The sequence below is a fragment of the Phallusia mammillata genome, chromosome 7 (assembly GCF_965637545.1).
Source record: "Phallusia mammillata chromosome 7, kaPhaMamm4.hap1.1, whole genome shotgun sequence".
NCBI classification, from domain to species: Eukaryota; Metazoa; Chordata; class Ascidiacea; order Phlebobranchia; family Ascidiidae; genus Phallusia; species Phallusia mammillata.
This window is the reverse complement of record NC_137258.1, coordinates 6,502,786-6,523,159: the sequence shown is the minus strand read 5'-3', so window position 1 is coordinate 6,523,159 and position 20,374 is coordinate 6,502,786. Positions and strand designations below refer to the sequence as shown.

The following is a 20,374-nucleotide window of genomic DNA, read 5'->3' as shown; positions in this document are numbered from 1 at the left end:
TAAACAATACGTTTTAAAGCAAGGTGGGCATTAGGTCAAAGCCAGAGAATAGTTACTAAAAAATGGCGGAAACGGAACGTAAAGTCAGGCCCGTTTTAGGCCCGTTTTCTCATAAATACCTAAGCCCGAACCCGGCCCGAACCCGGCCCGAACCCGGCCCGAACCCGGCCCGAACCCGAACCCGGCCCGTAAAGCCCGGCCCGACTTGCAACTCTGCGTTGTGTAGCTATGTGTTCTTTCACCAAGCGAAACAAACTCAACCTACTTAAAACATGGACCAAAACCACAATAAGTAGCGTAGTATTATAACAGCAGCATAGAAATACAATTGAAAAGTCTATTTTTGTATGCGAAGTTATGCATGCTACTGAACTATTTAAATTGAAACAAAAATTAAATGTGACATTTGTTGGACATTTTTGTCAACCACTCCCCGAAAAAAAAATTATAGTTTCACACTGATTCGAAAAACAAGTTTTCACGTTCAGCGGGAATTCTTCAAAAATATAATTCGTTTGTTGCGGTTGCTGATTGAGACTCTTTATTACACTAGCGTTTTTTTTACTGTTTTTTGCTTACAAATGTTGTCTTAAAAGATTTTGTATGACTGCACTCTATTATTCAAATTTGCCATGACGTTAAAATGCCGATTCATGCAACTGAGAAGCTGTTGCAGTCAGCAATGAATGAAACTAGTATAGCTTTAGAGTTTAAAGTTTTGGACTAAAGTTTGGATTTTAAGTTTTTGATTAGACTTTATAGGTCGATTTTTTGTATTGGACAGTATACACTTTTTCCATTAGTGTCATAAGACGTGCTATGACTTTGCATGTAAATGATTTACATTGACGCATTTAACGAGTAAATTGCATTTTGGCTAAGGAAGTATTTACAAGAGGGCTACTCTAAAATACACAATCTACGCAAACTACGCAGTTTCAGGAATACGCAAACCACCCTCAAGAATATTAAGACCATAAGGGGTATCTGAGATTAAATTATAGTGTTTTTTATCACTTACCCCCACCATTCTGCATGCTCGACTTAGTACAGCTGTACAGGTGTGAAATTTCACCTTTTTACCTGTTTTTTAACAAAATATATGCGATGTTTTGTGTGTTTGCTGGAACCCTTTTTCTGCGGTTTGCCCTGGTCGCGTTGGTACAAGACGCCTAGTTTCTATACATTGCATATAGTTTGTATACACTATATATAGCGTATGAATTAAATTTGTAAGATACTGAAATGCTGAATCAATGGAAGCAGGAGTTTAGTTCAGCAAAAAAGAAAAACAAGTAAAGGGTTATTAGGGTTCGAACAAAAACATGGGTTGGGGCCAGATTATTTTACAAAGAATGTTGACCAACCTAACATAAGCATATCGATTATTAATGCTTTAGTTTGATTAAATTCTTTGATTGCATCATCCAGTCAAGCATGTTAACCATATAGAACCGAAACCTATTTTGCAGCATCATATTTTAAAACTGCTGACATTTGGTTTTACAATGTCTTTTCCAAAAGCTGCTATTAAAAGATTCAATGATAATGCAGGTAAGGGTGATTAAAATGATTCCTTCAATTTTAGAGATTTTCAACAAATACACAATTTTCCTGATCACATTGATGACCACTGTGAGCAGCATTAAATGAGTACCCTGTGTTCAGATTCCCGTTTCATGGCATCACTTGTTTTAAACCTGGCATCATAGTCCTCACGGCCTTTTAAAGGATCAAATTGCTGTTGCAATCGACAAATTGCATTGGTTTTGTCAAGCCCTGTTTAAACCTATGTATATATATATATTATATTTGTTAAGTGATTTTTGATTCACCACTAAATACTTTTTTGACTACAACTAATCCTATGTTCTACAATTTCTTGTGTCTAAATGAACCTTCAATTGCTTGTGTATATTTTAGGTTCCGGTCCAGCCCCTGGTCAATATACACTTTCTGAGAAGGAAAAAACATTTGGAGTGCTAAAGTTTGAAAACTACACTGACAGATTTAAACCGGAATCAACAACATCAACTGATGGGAATTCTGATGTGTTTGTGGCCCCAGAAAGTATCACCTCATCAAAGAAGAAACTCAATTTCAATGGGCCTGCATCACTCAATGTAACTTTACCTTGTTACCATCATGATTTCTTACCAACAAATTAGAATGTTAGGGGTGTCTTTGTCAATATGTTTGATATCAAGATTCATTTTTTAGGAAAATGTAAAAAAAGTTCAATTATGCAGAAACAGTGGTTAATCCAATGCTCTGTTGCATGATTTGTTACAGAATAGCAAGAGAGAATCTAAAGCAACCACTATCAAAGCATCCCCAAAAGGTGTAAACAAGGAAAAACAAGCTTATGAAAAAGAGGTGAACTTTTGTATGCCAACTTTCACACTGATGTGCTGGCACACATTTATGTTTTGCTCTGTCCATTTTATACACATGCATCTCGTTTATAAGTGACTGACACATGTATATAAACTGTAGCAAACTTATATGCCATATTTTTTTAGCTGCAGTACCATATTGATTTGTTTACTATACATAAACAACACAGTTGTGGTGTTTCTTTAGATTCGACAGCTTTTGCAACAATGCAGTGACCGTGAAAAAGATTTAAAAATCAGTCGTCAAGAAGTAGCAAGATTGGAGGGCAGAGTCACTTCACTATCAAAAGACAAACTTTCACTTGGAAGCGAAATAAAAGTTGCTGAAAAAAACATTGCTGCTCTGCAAAAGAAGAATGATTTTCTGATGACCAAGGTTTGTACTTTGTAACATGCACATTTTGAAGCGCAAAGTCACAAACATGGCATATACAATACCAAAACATAAATCTGTCACAGGAGGTGAAGGAGAAGAGAAATAATGACCTGGAACTAGATTTAAAGCGTTCCAAATCTCAGCTAACAACATATAAGCAGGTAAATACATATCTTTGCAACAGTTTTTTGCAACAAAATTATGGGTTTCCTTCAGAGGGAAAAATTCTACTCTGACTCAGGTTTTTATCCTAAAATGTTTATTGGATTATGGCATTTTTTTGGGTAGTACATTAGTGGCATAATATTAACTATTAGCAGTTGCCACTCTATATGCTTATGTTAAACATTGGCCAAGTGAGACCAACGCTTTGTATAATTTTGATGGTTAATGCTGCTTGATGTTAAAACATGCTAATAAGGGCTCATTATCCAACAGTTTCGAAAGGGTAATGGTTAACTTAGCAATTGCATGCTGTCCTGTTGGCATAGTTTTTTTATCAAACAACCATGCCATATTGATGCTAGGATAGGATATAGGCAGTTGCATGGACATAACGAATACATGTGCATATCAAAATGTCAATTATGGATGATGGTGTATGCATATGATGCAACAGTGTAGAACTGCGATGAATAGCAAAGCGATTCTTAGTTTGGTTTGTGTCTGGTTTGGTTATGATATGTTTCCTAACTAAAAATATAGTTTTTACATTCATTTATGTTTTGAACTGTTCCAGCAACTGGAAAGAGACCGCATCAGAATGCAAAGTGTTGAAACTGATGTAACAGCGTCAAAAGCAAGGATAGCAGCTTTGCAGCAGGCAAACTCTGTTTTGGGTGAGTACAAAATTCGGAGTGGTTCTAAATACCGGACGTTACCATTTGATGCATGGTTTATGGAATGTAAGAATATCAGTCCCAACAAAGGTAAATGAGACCAAATTGTAGTCACATAGTGGTATTTTAATTACAAACCCTCACCCCCACTCGAATCTTGCAAGATGCGGTATCATGTGGTATTTAGTACCACCACAAAATTACCACAAAGAAAAACAATGTGAAACCCATTGCTGTCACAAGCTTTAAACACGGATCCAATTTCCGCTGTTTTTGCAAAAGAAAACAAAAACAGCAGTGTTGTAAGTAATATTTCGTATAAATTGTTTTTTAGAGGAACTAAATCAGGACATTGAGAAGCACAGTGATGACGTAGGCCAACAAATCAGTGCACTTCAAGGTATAACATCAACTTTCACTACAATTTTACTCGTACTTAAAATTATCTGGTAATTACTTCACGTTTTCAGGTGTGACGGACAAGTTGCGAGCTGATAACGCGAGATTACAAGATGATTTGCATTGTTCGGATGCCAAACTAAAATCGTACGAATCGAAGTTCGCCGAGACTTTAAATGCCGCACTTGCTACAATTATAAGCGATTACGAGAATAAATTAAAGGTAACAATAATTCTCAACGCTTGTAAGATTTAGCACGCCTTGACACATAAATTGGTTTTATACAAATCAGTCTAAAGTCAATGAGTAAAAAGTAAAATTATTGGCATTTTAAATTTCTTAACAGAACGTCAACGATGCACTCGATACACAAGTCGAGAGAGTAGAGAATGCCAACACGAAAATCACAAAACTTTCGGATGTAGTTGTGAACCACGTTGTTGAAAAGTTAGTATATACCTAGCACTGTACAAATATTTCTTTAATTGTAAGTATCAGGCATTCAAATTCGTAAAATTTTACCATTCGGTTAGGAAATAACGTCTTGGCAAGAAAACATCATTTCAACCTTCCCTTTCAGAAAATCTGTCGAAAAGAAAAAAGACAAATTACTTCAAGAATTTCAAAGCTTCAAATCGAACCACGAAGAATGTGAAGCAAAACAAACGTGGGTTGTCCGCAAAAGAGCTATTTTATTTCTGTATTTTTATACATCTTCACAACCAATGGTATTTTACAGCCATATGAAATCTGAGTTGTTGTCTTATGTGGACAAGCTGAAAGAAGCCAACTCTATCGTAGAATCTCTCCGACAGGACTTAAGCGAAAAGACAGAAGAACATTCCAGGTACATTCAGTTATATTATATCTTCCATTTTTACAGACAGAATCATATAGACAACATTTATATTTGATCACGCCGAAGACATTTTACATTTATATTTGATCACGTATATTTGATCAAAATGGTTATGCAACAAAAAAACATTACTTTCGCGGACAGCGTTAAGGTTATTCTTCTGATTGATGAAATGTGTTTAAACAAGCTTATTGTCACTGGGATGCCGTTCTTGTGCGGTTGGCTGCAGGTTCTTGGCGAGCAGAGCGCTTTTGTTTTGATGGTAAGAATCACGAAGTCGTTCGTGTGCGTTGTGATCTTCCAATCTGCAATCAAATTAGCTTAAAAATCGGGTCTTCATGTGTTTCTAGTGGTATACTTAAAAGACCATGTTTTTTTACTTTCTTAAACTGGACCTTCACTTCCTTCTGTACAGGATTTTGAAAGATATGCCTTTAAGCTATATAGGCTAAAATGAATGTTGTCTAAATTGTACGTGAATTGAGTGAGATTTATAATGGCTAATACGCCTTGGTTGCGTTGTTATTACAGTTAACCAGGTTACCTCTTTTTAATTCGGACGTATTAGGTTTATTTTCAAACAGTCCAACGTCAAGACATCTTCTAGATCAGGGGTGGGCAACCTGCAGCCCGCGGGCCAAATGCGGCCCTTGATTAAAGGTTGTGCGGCCCACAGAGACCCTTGGATTTCAAATGTCCTGGCAAACGAGTGCAGCAACTGTTATATATTTTTGAGCAGATTAATGCGCCCGATGCTATTTTTATGCGACCTGGCAATATGTGGCTAGCATCAAATGCGAATGCCACTTGTAGTTAAGCATATTTGGTAAGCAACAAAGTGAAATCACCTTGTGTTTTACACAGGTGCGGCCCGCGATCGAATTTTGGCTATTGTATTTGGCCCCACAGTAACAAAGGTTGCCCACCTCTGTTCTAGATATTCTTTATACTTACCTATGTTTTAAATAAGGCTTTTCATCGCTGCTAACGTGCATAGCGGAACGCAGCAAATGCACAGCAGTTGTCAATTCCGCGGGTCGAATCTTTATCGACAAGCCACGCTCATGCGCTGCCATGTGGTAGTGTGTAAACATGGTCTAGAAAAAATATTCTTGGTTTCAAAACATGTGGGTTTTTACAATAAGTAGCTTTTTCTTACCAGTATGTCGTCTACCATGAAGTTTAATATGTCAATGATATGCATAACACGCAGGTGTTTCTCTATGGCAACTTGACCACTTGAGTCCGACTGAAACATGCGCTTGATAGCTTGTTGGGTCGGTACGTTCATGTTTTCCACTCCAGCACACCTAACCACGTATTTTAGGTTGTAGTATTACAACTAGGGATGTAAACCAATTTAGTACTTCATAAAACTTTGTTTTTACAATGCAAAAAGAAACGAAATCACTCCACATCTAGGGCATTTCAAGTTAGAGTTTTACAACAATACAGTATTATTGACTTACCACACCGACACTGTTGTCTTTCCTCTCAAATCCTTGTTAAGCTTTTCAGCTAAAGCGGTGATCTGCCTGACGCTGTTGTTTCTGTCCGGGATACATGCCACTATCGTTTCCACATTCATGTGTATTTCACGCTTGCCTAAAAATAACCCATGATTCGCAAAAGCTTATCATATCCAAGTGTTTGGTGTCAGTTTATTTAGATTTTGATCATGTTTTTCTTGGTTTACCCCCGTATTGTTTCAACGCAGCCTGGATTTCTTTTATCAGTTCAGGGCTGTTGATATTTGAGTTGTCTCCATCGCAGCCTCCCTTGTACGTTAAGCCAGAGAATCGCAGCATTGATGTAGAGTTACTTACGCTACATTCGATCGTCCACTTGCCTTCTACGGTCTTTGGTTTTGTATTTTTTGTTACTCCTGCAAACATAGTCCGTTTTATTTTCTCGAAAGGCACTTAACATAAGTGACAAAGTATTTAAGTTGATCCATCAACTTTAAAGGCAAAGCTAGCGGGCATTTTTTTGTTATCTGAGTCAATAATGGATAAACCCAGTTTTCCAATCTTATTTCTTGTTTTGAACCAGAATGTGCAAATAAATGATATATTATTCTAACTAATGGTAGGCTACACGGTTTGGATTAAACTTGCAATAAAACTTTAGCCATTATCCGGATTAATAGGTAACTTAATTGATCTCGGAGCTGAACATAAAGAACTAACCTCCACAGGCCAAGTACAGTTGCAGATACGTTTGAAAATCGAGGCAAATCTCCGGTCTATTAGTTTCCTTTGCCTTTAGCAAATACTTGGTCATATGTAGAGCCTCACTTGTCGTTGCTCCGGTAGGTCCAGATGTCAGCACCGCTGTGAAACAAAGTTGATAAAATCGATGAAAACTTTTTACTTATGCTGACATTACTCGACATTTTGTTGCTGGGTGTTTGACTGACTGATGTAATGATTTCGTCTTTTTGATCTTCCTCACTGGCATCAAACGAGACTTTATTTTTCCTGGTCACTTTCGGTGATCTCGTTTTGCTGTTGCTTCTTAAAAGCTGAAAAATTGTTGCCAAACTGGGTCTTGTTATTTGTGGATTTTACGTACATAAACGTTTCTAGAAGGTGTTCAATCTTAACGTGTAGCTTGTTTTGGACTTGTTTTTTATATAATTAACTCGATCCATTGTACAGTATAGGCTATTGCTAGTTTATATACGGTATAGACTCGTGATAAAGTTATACTTTGAGAAGATTTGTCTTGAGGTTAATTTAGTATAGGACTTTAGAAATTTTCACTCAGTTACGCAGTTTCAAAGGCATTCTAAGTTGATTAACTTGATTTGATCCACCTTCCGCATTTCCTGTCGAAGTCCAAGCACATACTGATCTCGTTCGTAGTTACCCTTGATCACGTGTTCGGCCAGGGAAGTCGCGTTTACTTGGAAGCTATTCAGTAGCAGAAAATGAGCTGCGTTGATTGTCGTTTGGTCGCACGTGACTGATACGTTTCGTAGTTTTTGCAACGACAAATAGGCAAGGCCTTGCACGTCACTGGAAATGTATTACAGTATTGATATTGTACGTAGTTTTACCAGTCATGAGCTGTTTTTGTGAGATTTCGTAAAGTTAATTTAAGTTCGATGCTATGTTGCCGCGTTATTATTAGCACATGGATTGGACTCGTTATACGATACTAAGGTGTAGTTAAGGCAAAACGTTGTTGTTGGACATGAAGAACGAACTTCGTGCTAGTGAAAAGCCCCGAACCGGTTAGTCGGGATTCCAACTGCGTTTTATCCTGATTAACCGATTTCGTCTGATAGCATTAACATATGATGTTGTAAATTTTACTTTTACAATGTAAAAGGAATCTGGACAGGTTTTTTTAGTTTGAGTTGTCAATTGATACTCTCTGTCAATTTGTCTTTCCGGTTAAAATTACCACAAAGATATAATCACAAGGGACAAACTTGCTGTGTTGTCACGATGTAATTGCTGCGATGAAATTGTTACGATGAAATTACCATGATAAAATAAACGCTATGAAATTGAAACGAAATTGATACACTCCATCCGATTTGTGCTCTCAACCCGATTTACCAAAAAAGGTAACGCCAAGTGCATTGGCGTGTATTTTTATTTACTCTTTTCTCTGTTTTTACCTTTCTTGTTACCTAAAGCTTTTTCACTTTTCTTACTTAATACTTCGTTCGTCCTAATAGTGGGCTACAATGCTTTTGCAAAATAAAAACAAACTTGCTTGAGACAATCTTTGATCGCTTCCCTGAGTATATCTTCCACCGCGAGCACTTGCAGCTTAATCCCAGCCCTATGGAGGTTGGTCAAAGCTCGTTGGTTAACATAGTGACAGGGATGGGCGTACGACACCCTAAACACTGCGCCAGCTCCGACCCTTGCTCGCAACTGGCGATGAACTTGCGTGAACTGCTCGGCGCTAATGATGCTGAGACTTTTGTTGACGATTATCTAAAAAAACAGACAAGTATATTGTAGAGAAAATGAGTGAGTAGGCTTTTTTCGCTTTAATCATCGGACAGAACTTTTGTTTTTAAGGTTGTTCTAGTGTCTTTATTTTGCAATCACAAAATATTTTTTTGTTTTGCGCACAGAATTTTTTTCCTCTAGTAAATTTATTTTGACAACCGCTCTTTACCTTTGCGGTTTTAGTGCATTATTTTGGTCTCTCCACTTACGTTTACTGAGCATTCCTTTTTCGACCAAGGCCGGTCGTCAGTAAGTATAGACTTCAAATCTTTTGCCACTTGAAGTTCAGCGTTTTCGCCCTTGTTCTCTCCACCTCGCAGGACTTTGCTAAACCTGATTAAACCGACAAGTAATTTGTAGTGGCGTCGAAATGTGCTTTCTGGCTATATGTTGTGCTGCATATTGATAATGGTTAAACTCCTAAAATATCTTGATTGATTTATGAAGTTATAGTTTACTAATTTGAAGTCAATGAAATTTGTTTGGTAATGGCCTTCCCACCAAAGAGTATCATACTGTTAAGCAACGGCACCTGTGACAAAAACACGCTAATAAACGTATTACTCGAAAAATAGCCTAGGTCCGCTTGCTGTTTATCATGTTTTCTTATACCTGAGCTGACCGTCATACACAAGGTCGCACTTAACAATGATCCTGCTTGCATTTGCATCACTAGTTCGGGTCTCGAGAAAGAATTCCAGATATTCATGCAGGCTAATTGTGGCTGGTTGAACTACCTTTAACATGTTTTCCCAGTGCTGTTGACAGCAATAGACTTTCATGACTGATCGGCTTGCTGACAAATAGCTCAAAACATTTAATTAAAGTAGTGGGGTAGAAATTGGTCAAATTTCCTATGCATTATTTAGCAATCGGGATATTGCGTTGTGTGGCGCTGAGCGCTGTTTTGTTAAGCAATATGTACAAGTTTGTCGAAACGTCCAATATTGTGTATTTGCAAAATACGTGTGAGGACATTAAAATTGTGACACATAATCATTGTTCGGATATACTACGGTTTTATGGTCAAACTGTACTGCAAATGTTACGAAAAACAAAAAGAGCACTGTTTTGGTCCAATTCTTGTATAATATGGTCTTGTAATGTTGTTTTTAGAATGCACGTTCAATGATCTACCAAAAGACATAACATAGCAATACAGTACTGCATTAACCGAACGCATGAGTTGCAATTTAAATGTACTTCGTAAGTGTGTGCGAGCGTGATTCTGTTTAGGTAGCAAGACGAGACTTCTAATTTTAAGTAGGCGACAAATACGTTATCGCCAACTGCGTATTTATGCCAAAGAATTCTCGACATAGCAGTCAGTAAAATCACTGTTCATTGAATGAATTTCTCCATCCCCTGTTCGTATCTTGATTGCTTTGTTAAGGACGCCGAGAGCCGAGGATACAGAAGTCTTGTCCACGCAAAGGTTTACTCCTCTTCCGAAGTCCACGCTTTCGAGGTGCTTTACATTGTCTTCCAGGTCTTCTAACATGTCGAAGAGGATATCTTGCACGTGCATGCATTCAGTTGTGACCCCGCTTGCGACCCCGTTGACCTTTGCCCTCGGTTGCGATTGGTTGCTGTCTTTGAGGTTTATTGCGTAACGGATGTGTGTTTCGACGCGGACCTAAGATTTGAAAGAATTAAAAGGTTAACGCAAGAAGATACGTAAAAATTCTGTGGGAAAGAGGGGCAATCAATGTAAATTTCAGGGGAAGAATTGTGTATCTTTCTGTTTTACAACAGATTTTATCACAAGTTAAACCTGGGTAAACAATGAGCTGTTTGTAAGTATTTGGCCATATCTAACTCCAAGTAATTCTAGTACATAGCACTTTAATATCTTACTTTTCCCAAATGGGCGTCTTCAATTTTGTCAGATAGTTTTTGATGCAGTGCCCGTACAGTGTTGTGCCAGTTCATACGGTCCGGGTATTCGCTCATAACAGCAGTGATGGTAACAACTATCTCGTCCTGACTAGCGAGCTCGCCAAGGGTGACGTTGTCGCCGATCTGGATTAAAAGTAACGAGGTTAAGATCGATTTTTGTACCACACTGGACCGACAGTGTGTTGTGAATTCATTATTAATGCGTTGTCGAAATCGTAAAGAGCGCATTTATTGCTTCTCTTTATATAAGTCAAATATTGTAATGGTAGGTGTAATTACACTGGGTAGGGTTGTTTACTTTTATTTTGGTCGACCTTTGAGGTTGCTTTAAATTGTAGCAGGAATTCTGTCAACGTTAAATTAACCACAATATGCCAATTCGACACCTAAAAAAATATTTTCTTACAAGATGGTTTCAATAGGCGTTTAAACTCAACAAACAAAATGCAAACGGACATTTCAAAGGCGTTGTTATAAATACATTACAGCAGTAGTCAGCAAAATGTCAATCATCTGTATTCATGTTCTACTAAACCGCAACCAAACACTCACCAGACGCCAGATCGTGTCAGCAAGCGGTTGAAGATGAGTTTTGGGGTTCAGTGGATCTTTCACTGTATTGTTCTTCCCATGCTTGGGCGATTTTGGTCCTGGTACGTTGTAAATTCGTTCGAATAGCTTTTGGTCCTATAAAAATGTGGAAGGTAAAACATCTGGATGGTAAACATGCTTTGTAACACAAACCTTCCGTTTCGAGCATATACAATATATTGTCATAGTAAATTTGTATTGCTGAGGTTTTTGGATTTTTAAATCTATTTCTAAAGGTTTTACAAGCCATGTTTGTTGTGTAACTGTGTGAATTACTTCCTTTGAGAAAAAATTACTTGTTTTAATGGTTCGTTACTGCATGTCTATCGTTATGTGTGAGCCACAGTCCTATGTAAGTACTTGTTAAAAAGCTAAATACTCACCCGCATTACGCCTTCGCTGTCCTTTGTCAGGTCGACTTTTAATTTTGCCCAAATCTCGTCGCTGTTTTGTAGCAAAAAGTAATCCCTGTATGTGGCCAAAGAAAAGTTTGTAGCTTCCTCAATTGAGCTTGAAGTGTGTGTGTGTAGGTGGTTTTGGTAACCTGCACAAAATTCAACCATAACGTATGTACTTAAGTCATTGTCGGTGACAAACAAATATCGGGAACGTTATAGTGGTTAACTAGCTATTGGCGGCGCACCTGTGGCCACTGTTGGGTAATACGTTTTTGCGCTACCATGCATAAATACGTTTCCCACTTCACAGCAGTTTTGTGGTTGCCTCTATGCTTCTCAGGTTTTCAAAAACTGACTTAAACTGCAGGCAGTTTACTGCAAACCTTATCTAGCGGGTAACATAAACCCGGTGGGAAATGAGGTCTAAAGTGTGGATCTGGCTAGCCCTTGTTTTTTGTGGTCCAACTTAATTTGCAAGCTACATGGCATTTATATTTTTTACCACAAGTTTACCATTACCTAAAATTGCGTTCAAACGTTCGAAGTTGTCCTGAAAATAGAAGTCGCTTTTCACATTCACTGCTTCCCGCAGTCTCGATGCCGCGCGTTTCAGTGTGTGATAATTGAGAAGGATTGTTCCTCTGCTCGTTTGCAGTTCGTCGAAAGTCTCCAGGGTGTCGTGGACATCGTTGATCATTAGATTCAGTCCTTGCTGAAGACTATAAATGCAATACGTTACGTTTTGATTGCAGAAGGTGTGGTGTATATTGTAGTCGTGTAGGTGACAAGGAATACCCTCTTGGTTTATATTTGTGGACAATTTCAACTTGTCAAGATGTTGGAGACATATCAGGGTTACCATCGACATGGACACCAAAATAGGGTGAACCGAAAAATTATTTTTTTTGTTATGAAACGAAACAAACTTTTTCGAACAAATCTTTGCATTTATATGAGCCATGACATATCATATGCCATATATTTTGCCAGAAACAATCTGTTCCAGCAACACCTTGTTCATTGAAAATTATTTGTGCTTCTCACGACAGCTTACGTCTAGGTTTACTTTTCCCTGTAGCATGGATTTGACTGTCATTTCACTACGTTTGTTCCTTGTAATTGTTGAAAATAAAACAAAATAAAGGACCCAGGTATAATGGTTTCTTGATTCAAAATAAAATAACAATAAATAGTAAGGATTCCGCTACTCCGTGTCGAGTCTTCCGCAGATTGAGTCTATTGACTTAGCCGAAATTGCTAAATTGTACCTTAATGGCTTCAACTTGATCCCCTTCTCGGACAAACTCTGCAAACCTTCCTTATTGTACTTATTATCCCACGAGTATGGATGGGCAAAGGTAAACTGGATCGAAATTCGGATCGAATTCCTCTTGCAGTATTCGAGCAAGCGCTGCAAGATAACACAAGCGTTAATAGAAATTCCCACCTTCAGTGTCTTGTCAATCAAATTTCAACTAACCAACAACTCGTCCGAACCAACATTACTTGGACTTCTGCTTGCAAGTATTTCCACACTCACTGAGCAATTTCTGGGCAATTTTTCGTCGCTGTTGTCTTCGTTGGTTTCTCGAACGCTTCCTGTACGTTTAAGTCCAGGTCCATTGACGTTTCCTATTAGTCGATGGATAAGTAAAAGTCTTATCTTAGTTGAAAATAGTTATAGTCAAGTCGTTTTGGAGTTTAGAGAGACTAAAACCCCACCAACTCAAGGTTTCATGTTATTTTTCGGTGCGCGTACAAAATTTGGACCATCGGTTTTGTTATAACGAGCTTCTTTTACCTTGTAGGTGTAGGCCAATCCTTGCCGATTCACTCCATATATTACCTGCACTTTTGTCACACAAATCTTCAATTGCCAGCTTAACAAGCTAAACCCTTGCTTACTCACCAACTTTTCCAGTCATGTCGCGAACAAACTCGGCTACAGGATCGGTATTCTTTGCACCCGCTATTTTGCGACTATATATTACTTCATCGGTTCCGTCGCTTTCCTGTTTGTAAACTGTTGCCAAAAGCATGCGATGTTGTGTTGTCTTGCATTCCTTGCCATCCTGAGATTGTTCAGTGTGTTTTTGCAGGTAATATTTAAGAAACTCGTCAATTGACAATGTGGCCGCCATACGTGCTGGCTTCCGTATCCCTGTGCTGCTGAAAACAGACGGTTTAGGTTTGTTCTTTTTTTATAGATATTAAAACTGTCAGGGTGTACATATTCAGCGATTGGTTCTAATAGACAATACGTTTAAGCGTTTGTTCATATTTTATAGACGATAAAACTGGCAGAATAAGATAATACTCAACCATTAGTTGTATTGAACTGGCTATGATTAAGTTGAGTAATTAACTCAAACGTACCACGTTAAAATCATGCAAGACAGTTTGATTGACAGGTTGAGTGCCACATTGAACCGGACAAAGTTAGCCCCGGTATTTTATCGCTGCCGTCACACTTACTTCTTCCAATTGAATAAGCGATCCGTCTAAATTAGTATCATACATTCTCACTTACAACTAAGAACATTCACTGATCAAACACATAACATGAAATTATGTAGTTAAGGATTATGACTTTCTTCTCTTACGAAATACTCTTGCAAAAAGAATAACCTTTTGATGGTGCAAACACATTTAACCCGGTCTGATATGTTACTGGAACATTAGAAACGTATACAAATCGTCGTCACGTGTTAGATCAGAATATATCGTGTAGTACATGTTTGAACTATGCTGATAAGATTTGAAACACGCGGCTTGACTGAGAGGTTTGTTAATCATTGTTTTGACGACTTTGCCCAAGGAGCTGGTTCTCCTGGTTTGTAAAAATAAACACCAACACGTAGTCAGGTAGTTTCGCACCGTTTTTGTTTCAGTATCACCTGGCATTTTACCGAAGGCCCAACCATAATGCAAACTACACCAGTCAAAATTAAACCTAACGTCGAGCTTTGAACTGAAGCAACTTGACTGATTATCTTAACTGTCAACTTGAAGTTGAGCTGTATTATGTACCACCACCACTAATCGGCCGTTTTACCTACTTTCAAACTACATAACTGCCCAAACCTGAATCAAAACTAACTCTTCAGTTCATTGTAACAACACTAACCCTGAATTTGTGTTTAAATCTGTCCTCCATTCTAAGTATCTAAAGTCTCAGGCACCTGTGTTTTGTAACAAAGGTAAAGAAACACATTTCCACAAAGCCAAAATCCGGCGTACTTTCTCACAAAGCCACAAACAACACGAGCCCTTCACACTTCAACTGAATAAGCTACGCCACCTTTGTCACAATGAAATCATGCCTTCACTCCCGCGGCGCGGAATCGACCGGTACTTTCGACTCCGTTCCGCGTCCCATTGTTGGTACTTATTTCACGATATTGGCCTGCTTTATACAGTGCGTGTATTTACGGTCACTGCAATGGGAAACGTAGCGGGGCGAATCTATATTGTTTAGTGATGCGGGAATTAATTAAGATTTCATTGATTTTAGTTGGCATCGAAATGCGATTACCAATTAAGAGATTTATGGAGCAGACAAGATACCGCATACTGTAAATAAATTTGCTTTAACCCTGTTTCAACTGCACTGTTTTGTATTGATAGCTTATAACCTACTTTGTGAAGGTTTTGTGAGAGATATAACTTTCCTCTCGAAGGTTCTGTTACCCCACCTACCTCTGCTTACTGATTGTCTCCTTATCGTTTAAATCCCGCTGACACGTATACGTCATAAACGCGTCACAATAAAAATTGTGCGTCACCAAACTGTCGCAGCTTTATTAACGTGAAACCCACTAAGGCGTCTGACAAATAGTTTTCCTGTCCGTTGCCATACCTGGTTTGACTAAACCGTGTTTTAATGGTGACTCAACTTTCTCTCGAACCCTCGCCATGTCGCCTTCTATTCAATAGTTTGTTTGCCCAGCGATGCCACGATGTTTATCAATCGAATCCGTTGACGCTTTGAAGACGTATCCGCCATATTTGGTCACCATAAGAACTATGTTGTGTTGCGACGATAAATCTTGTCGTTGTTCAATTACTTCTAACAAGGCTTACCTTTGAGACATGGTTCTTGTGGTTGTAGAAAGATCCAATGGTCTTTTCAATGTTTTAGATTGATTTCAATATTGCAGTTTTTTAAAATATCCGAAACATTCGCTGCGAAGATGAAACGTAAAATTTCACATCAGTTCATGCAAATTTTGAAGAAACCATCATTAAAATAGTCAATGCCAGTGACCTCGGAAAAGCTTAACCTTGACAGAAACTCCGCCTGCGAAACGGCTGCTTAATCTGTCATGCCTTACTGGTGTTTAATTTCAGTAAACTGCAACGGAGCAAAGAGCTTACGTTGCAAGTGCGATCTGCACCGTTAACTCCCTGACACGTTATTGTGTACGTCTCGGCAAAGCACACAGCAGCACAGGAATGTCAGCTATTTGACTGAGCCTCTCGATTTAAACCTAAACAATCGTCTTCAAGTTGCACAAAACACGCATTCACGTTATTTACTGTTTTCCTGCTAACAGGCAATAACTTGGAAAAAATTATAACCTGGTCGGTTTCGAATACCCCCAGCTTAAGTTTCTTTGTTAATTATTCGCGCTGACTTTTATACCCATTGTGTTGTCACAGAATAGCTGAAGAACGCGGCATTGAACTAAACTCGCTGAAAGAAGAACTCAAGAGTCAAGAAAGTTCTTTGCGTAAGTTAAACCCAAATCTAAAGCATTCTGCGTAAAACCAACGTGTTATGATAGAATGGGGCCAGTGTTGTGATTCTTAATGGAGTGATTTAAAGCACCCATTCTTTACACCCAGAAAACGAAAGGGAGCGTTGTGATGGTTTGAACGAGCGCGTTTTGAAATATTCCCAGCGAAATGAGGCACTTCAATGTGAAGTGGAAGACCTGCGATCGTCAAATGAAAAGTTGAAATGTGACCTCGATAGTACCAAGGTAAACTATCACTCAATGCTACACACATATTAATTAATTTTCAGTATGAAAATTGCTTGTCCAAGCAATGTTTAACCAGTTCCTGGATTAGAGAATAGAAAGTTAATTTTAATGTTCGGCAATTACACGAATGATATTTCTAATTACATGAATATAAGCTTGGTTTTACTTGTCCCAATTGTGGACATGGTGCTTTGGCACTGGGGTCATACAATGAGGGAAATTTAGTTTAGTTTTACTTGGTATCATAAAAGTTACTTCGAACTTTGTACTATATTTAAAAGCTACTGCAAAAAATCTGCTAAAAGAGATGTTATTTGTTTTCATATGTTTAAATCTTTTTTGTTTGTAGGTAGAACTTGGCACATCAAAAAATAATGAGACGGAGGCAGCCACACGATTATCTGATTTGGAAGCAGAAAATGAAGCTCTAAATGAGAGAATGGCTGAAATTGTGCTTGAACTGAACCAGTAAGAATAATGAGAAACCAAACATGCCTGAAAAATTTTACACAGACATTTAAATGAAAAAAAAATGATTAATAAATGTTGCAATTACATTGAAAACTTTTGTGTTAAATTTTACAAAATGCTTGTTTCTTAAAAGGTACAAAGAAAATCTGGATGTGGCAGGGACTAATGCTGAGATCCTAAAGCAAGAATTGGAGTCTTTAAAGAAGTTGGCAGATAGCCGACTAAATCGGGAAGAACATTTGCAAGCAGCCATTAACGAACTGAAGCAATCTGCAAAAGCTGTTGAAGATTCCAACCAGGCCAAATTGACTGAATTTACAAGGTAGGTTTACAGTTTTACATCAACCTAGGACAAAAAATACATTTCATTTGTTATTTTTAAGGCGCATTTTGGAAACTCAAAAGAAACTGAATCAAAAAGACAATGAATTAAAAGTCAACAAACTTCAAGTGAGTAAACTGAAAAATGAACTTGATGAAAAAGATGTCCAATACAGAAGTAGCAGTCAAGATTTTAAACAGAAAATAAACAGGTTTGCAAAATGTTTAAGTTAACTGGCTAATATAGCTTTGTAATACTGCTGTGTTATAGGGTTGAGAAGTTAAATAAAGACTTGGAAGAAAAGTATGAGGTGGCTAAAGAAGAACTTAAAGTGAATGCTTTACCAGTTATACCACAAGTAGATGAATCTGAAACACAAAGGTATTTTTGGGGGTTTGATTTGTACTTGATTATTATATATTTTTTAGTCTATTAAAAGAATTTTCTGCTGTGTTTCAGATGGAGATCATTGTATGAAGAACTTTTGGAAAAGGTCAAACCATTTCAGGTTGATTCAATTTGTATTTCACATGATGTTGAGAACGTTATTTATGTCAAGATGAGTGTATAATTTTAGAGCCAGTTGGATGCGTATTCACAAGAAAAATCAATGTTAATGTGTGAAACCAATGCTGCTCAAGCAGAGTTGTCACAACTTGGACGCAAATATGCAGAACTACTCGGCCACCAAAATCAAAAACAGAAGATCAGACATGTTGTCAAAATTAAGGAGGAAAACCTGGGACTTAAACAGGTAAATGTGTGGTAACTTTTCATATCTGCATTTTGACAAGGGTGTTTTATGAAAAATAACAGGATAACTTGAAGTTAAAGAATCAGGTGAGTTCCCTAAAACGCCAATTGATTGAAGGAAGGAAAACTAAGATGGATCCCTCAGTATCATTTCAAAACCAAAAGGAAAATACAAACCCATCTCTTTCACACAAGCATTGATTTTTTGTTAGTTTTAACAAGTGCCTTTCATATTGATTTGTTGTTGAAATATTCCATAATATTTTCTTTGTACCTGCTGCTGTTTCAGGACTTTTGTTTCTTTTAATGCCATCTAACCAGACAAGCACTAATTTTACAAATACATTTTACATTTGTGTATGTGTACATCATTGCACTAAATGCCAGAAAGCAAGCAGGTAAGCAAAAAGAAGTGAGGCAAAGAAAATATACTGCTGAGGAAGAAATGCACTTTGCCAGCTAGGTAAAAGAAATGCACGATGTCACTAAAACACATGGTACAGCTAATCTCTACTTTTATGAGAGTTATTCAGAGCGTTTCCTTTTCTTCGAGCCCTTTCGATTCATAGCACTCCAGGTTTCTGCTGTTAAACGGTCTTGCTTTGTTACTCCACTAAAGTCCAGTGTACGCAGGCCAGGTAGAATAGACAATACAAACTGCCTGTGGAAAACAATTTCATAATGAGAAGACATGCTTATGCTGCAAGGCTATATATGATTCATAAAAACATCTTTTTACCTGTATCCTGCTTCTGCTTCAATAGGATTTCCATGCAAGGTTAGATTCCTTAAGTGTGGCAGTGTAGCCAATTTTTTTACATCTTGAATCTTTTCAATCGAGTTGCCATGCAGGTACAACACTCGAATATTTTTGGATTTGGTTATAATCTGAATTAAAACAATGCTTCAACAAATATTTCAAGTCATCATCTATATGACTTGTTGCAACTACCTCATCAATAACATGTATTTCATTAAATGACAAGTCCAGCCAGGCTATCGCATCTGGTGTTTCAATGATTTCTGTAAAAAAGGTTTGCATCCCATTCCAGCCTGTGAGAGAATTGTTGTTAAGGCGAATGGCATTACAGAGAAGTTTGCCACTTTCCTTTGATCGCTTCAAGTTAGTTTGCTTGTGAAACTGAGCTTCATCAATGACTTCTATGATGAAAAAAGTCTTAATTGTTTGAGTGATACATGTAAAAATTGCCAACTTTGCTTTTATTTCTACCTTGAAAATTCAATAGACATTTGAAAGAGAGGTCAAGCGGAGCTCCTGCTAGGGCATTCGGTAAAAGGTTCGTTGAGGGCGAATCTGGTTTCTCAAATCTCTCGCCATCAAGTCGCGATGCATGAGCCAATGCCATTGGTGGGATTTTGGCTATGACGTGTTAATTAATTCTTTCGGCAATGTCGTAAATTAAAACGCTAACTAACATCACACTAAACATTTACTTTGACCAAAACGAAATTACTTGAAAGTTACTTTCTGTGCTGATTTGCACGCAGCGAATGTCAGCAAACCTTGCAATTTTCGCAGCTGAGTGGTTGTCATGGCAGCGAAGTAACCACCTAGCGGATTTGTAATTTAATCCGATTTCAAGTGATAACATTGAACTTGAAGTTATTTCTCTTAATACAACCAAAGATGCGGAGTGTATACAGCATTCCAACAAATTACCAACCAAGCCATAACCATTATGCTTAACTAAACTACAAAATTATTAAAGACACAAGATTGTTTTAAAAATCAATAGCTTTGCAAGGAAGGTTTATTTTAATTTTAAATACACATAAAAATTGTAGAAACAAAAATAAAAGTTAATAATAAGGATAAAAATCACTTGAAATGTGATGGACATCTCGTCACGGATGACATGTTTCAAATCAAGCAACAAAGTCACAATTCTGCTCATGTCTTCTGTTTGCTGTATTCATTGTTTTTTATTGCAATTGATTTTGGGAACTTCGTGTTAGATTCGACAATTCAATATCGTTATTGGTTGCAACTGTGTTGACTTGGCTGGTAATTTTAACCTTAATTTTTTAGGTGACAAAGTGGCATGTTTTTTAGGTAATGGTGTGATAATATTTATTGCGCCACTAAA

General features: G+C 37.6%; 4 protein-coding genes across 7 annotated transcripts; 1 reads left to right on the top strand and 3 right to left on the bottom strand.

Moving 5' to 3' along the window:
* Positions 1 to 1,445: 1,445 nt before the first annotated feature.
* On the top strand, positions 1,446 to 18,632 carry LOC145239203 (uncharacterized). Its single transcript, XM_080102489.1, has 20 exons — positions 1,446 to 1,554; positions 1,924 to 2,123; positions 2,293 to 2,376; positions 2,584 to 2,772; positions 2,856 to 2,933; positions 3,512 to 3,611; positions 3,946 to 4,011; positions 4,082 to 4,233; positions 4,358 to 4,458; positions 4,592 to 4,678; positions 4,751 to 4,858; positions 16,395 to 16,465; positions 16,581 to 16,717; positions 17,070 to 17,188; positions 17,325 to 17,513; positions 17,575 to 17,724; positions 17,784 to 17,894; positions 17,973 to 18,021; positions 18,091 to 18,267; positions 18,330 to 18,632. Exons 1-20 carry the CDS (start codon positions 1,509 to 1,511, stop codon positions 18,465 to 18,467), a joined length of 2,352 nt encoding a protein of 783 aa, XP_079958615.1. The 5' UTR covers positions 1,446 to 1,508; the 3' UTR covers positions 18,468 to 18,632.
* Positions 4,936 to 9,590, bottom strand: LOC145237622 (uncharacterized). The gene is made up of 9 exons (XM_080100559.1): positions 9,457 to 9,590; positions 9,054 to 9,177; positions 8,600 to 8,826; positions 7,689 to 7,890; positions 6,567 to 6,780; positions 6,340 to 6,475; positions 6,030 to 6,180; positions 5,825 to 5,967; positions 4,936 to 5,175 (listed from the first exon to the last, which is right to left on the bottom strand). Exons 1-9 carry the CDS (start codon positions 9,588 to 9,590, stop codon positions 5,049 to 5,051), a joined length of 1,458 nt encoding a protein of 485 aa, XP_079956685.1. The 3' UTR covers positions 4,936 to 5,048.
* On the bottom strand, positions 9,758 to 15,920 carry LOC145239205 (uncharacterized). 4 transcript variants are annotated; one of them, XM_080102493.1, is made up of 9 exons: positions 15,816 to 15,920; positions 13,642 to 13,901; positions 13,213 to 13,364; positions 13,001 to 13,143; positions 12,252 to 12,451; positions 11,718 to 11,878; positions 11,296 to 11,430; positions 10,702 to 10,866; positions 9,758 to 10,480 (listed from the first exon to the last, which is right to left on the bottom strand). In XM_080102493.1, the coding sequence occupies exons 1-9, from the start codon at positions 15,824 to 15,826 to the stop codon at positions 10,142 to 10,144; spliced, it is 1,566 nt and encodes a 521-aa protein (XP_079958619.1). In that variant the 5' UTR covers positions 15,827 to 15,920; the 3' UTR covers positions 9,758 to 10,141. The 4 variants fall into 4 exon arrangements, with proteins under 4 accessions (XP_079958619.1, XP_079958620.1, XP_079958617.1 ...); XM_080102494.1 differs by having other exon boundaries at positions 13,642 to 13,898; XM_080102491.1 differs by lacking the exon at positions 15,816 to 15,920 and adding an exon at positions 14,109 to 14,201.
* On the bottom strand, positions 18,608 to 19,965 carry LOC145239206 (leucine-rich repeat-containing protein 51-like). Its single transcript, XM_080102495.1, has 4 exons — positions 19,498 to 19,965; positions 19,219 to 19,427; positions 19,006 to 19,154; positions 18,608 to 18,927 (listed from the first exon to the last, which is right to left on the bottom strand). The coding sequence occupies exons 1-4, from the start codon at positions 19,631 to 19,633 to the stop codon at positions 18,792 to 18,794; spliced, it is 630 nt and encodes a 209-aa protein (XP_079958621.1). The 5' UTR covers positions 19,634 to 19,965; the 3' UTR covers positions 18,608 to 18,791.
* Positions 19,966 to 20,374: the final 409 nt, after the last annotated feature.

Coding starts and splice junctions, on each gene's coding strand:
- LOC145239203 (XM_080102489.1), top strand. CDS start 1,509: ATGTCTTTTCCAAAAGCTGCTATTAAAAGATTCAATGATAATGCAG. Junction 2,773..2,855: donor ATGATTTTCTGATGACCAAG/GTTTGTACTTTG, acceptor AATCTGTCACAG/GAGGTGAAGGAGAAGAGAAA. Junction 4,012..4,081: donor ACAAATCAGTGCACTTCAAG/GTATAACATCAA, acceptor TCACGTTTTCAG/GTGTGACGGACAAGTTGCGA.
- LOC145237622 (XM_080100559.1), bottom strand. CDS start 9,590: ATGTTAAAGGTAGTTCAACCAGCCACAATTAGCCTGCATGAATATCTG. Junction 7,891..8,599: donor GCGATCAAAGATTGTCTCAA/GCAAGTTTGTTT, acceptor ATACATTTCCAG/TGACGTGCAAGGCCTTGCCT. Junction 6,781..7,688: donor TTCGACAGGAAATGCGGAAG/GTGGATCAAATC, acceptor GTGCCTTTCGAG/AAAATAAAACGGACTATGTT.
- LOC145239205 (XM_080102491.1), bottom strand. Junction 13,365..13,641: donor CGACATGACTGGAAAAGTTG/GTGAGTAAGCAA, acceptor ATCGACTAATAG/GAAACGTCAATGGACCTGGA. Junction 12,452..13,000: donor ATCAAGTTGAAGCCATTAAG/GTACAATTTAGC, acceptor TTGCATTTATAG/TCTTCAGCAAGGACTGAATC.
- LOC145239206 (XM_080102495.1), bottom strand. CDS start 19,633: ATGGCATTGGCTCATGCATCGCGACTTGATGGCGAGAGATTTGAGAAA. Junction 19,155..19,218: donor AAATACATGTTATTGATGAG/GTAGTTGCAACA, acceptor GTTTTAATTCAG/ATTATAACCAAATCCAAAAA. Junction 18,928..19,005: donor GAAGCAGAAGCAGGATACAG/GTAAAAAGATGT, acceptor TGTTTTCCACAG/GCAGTTTGTATTGTCTATTC.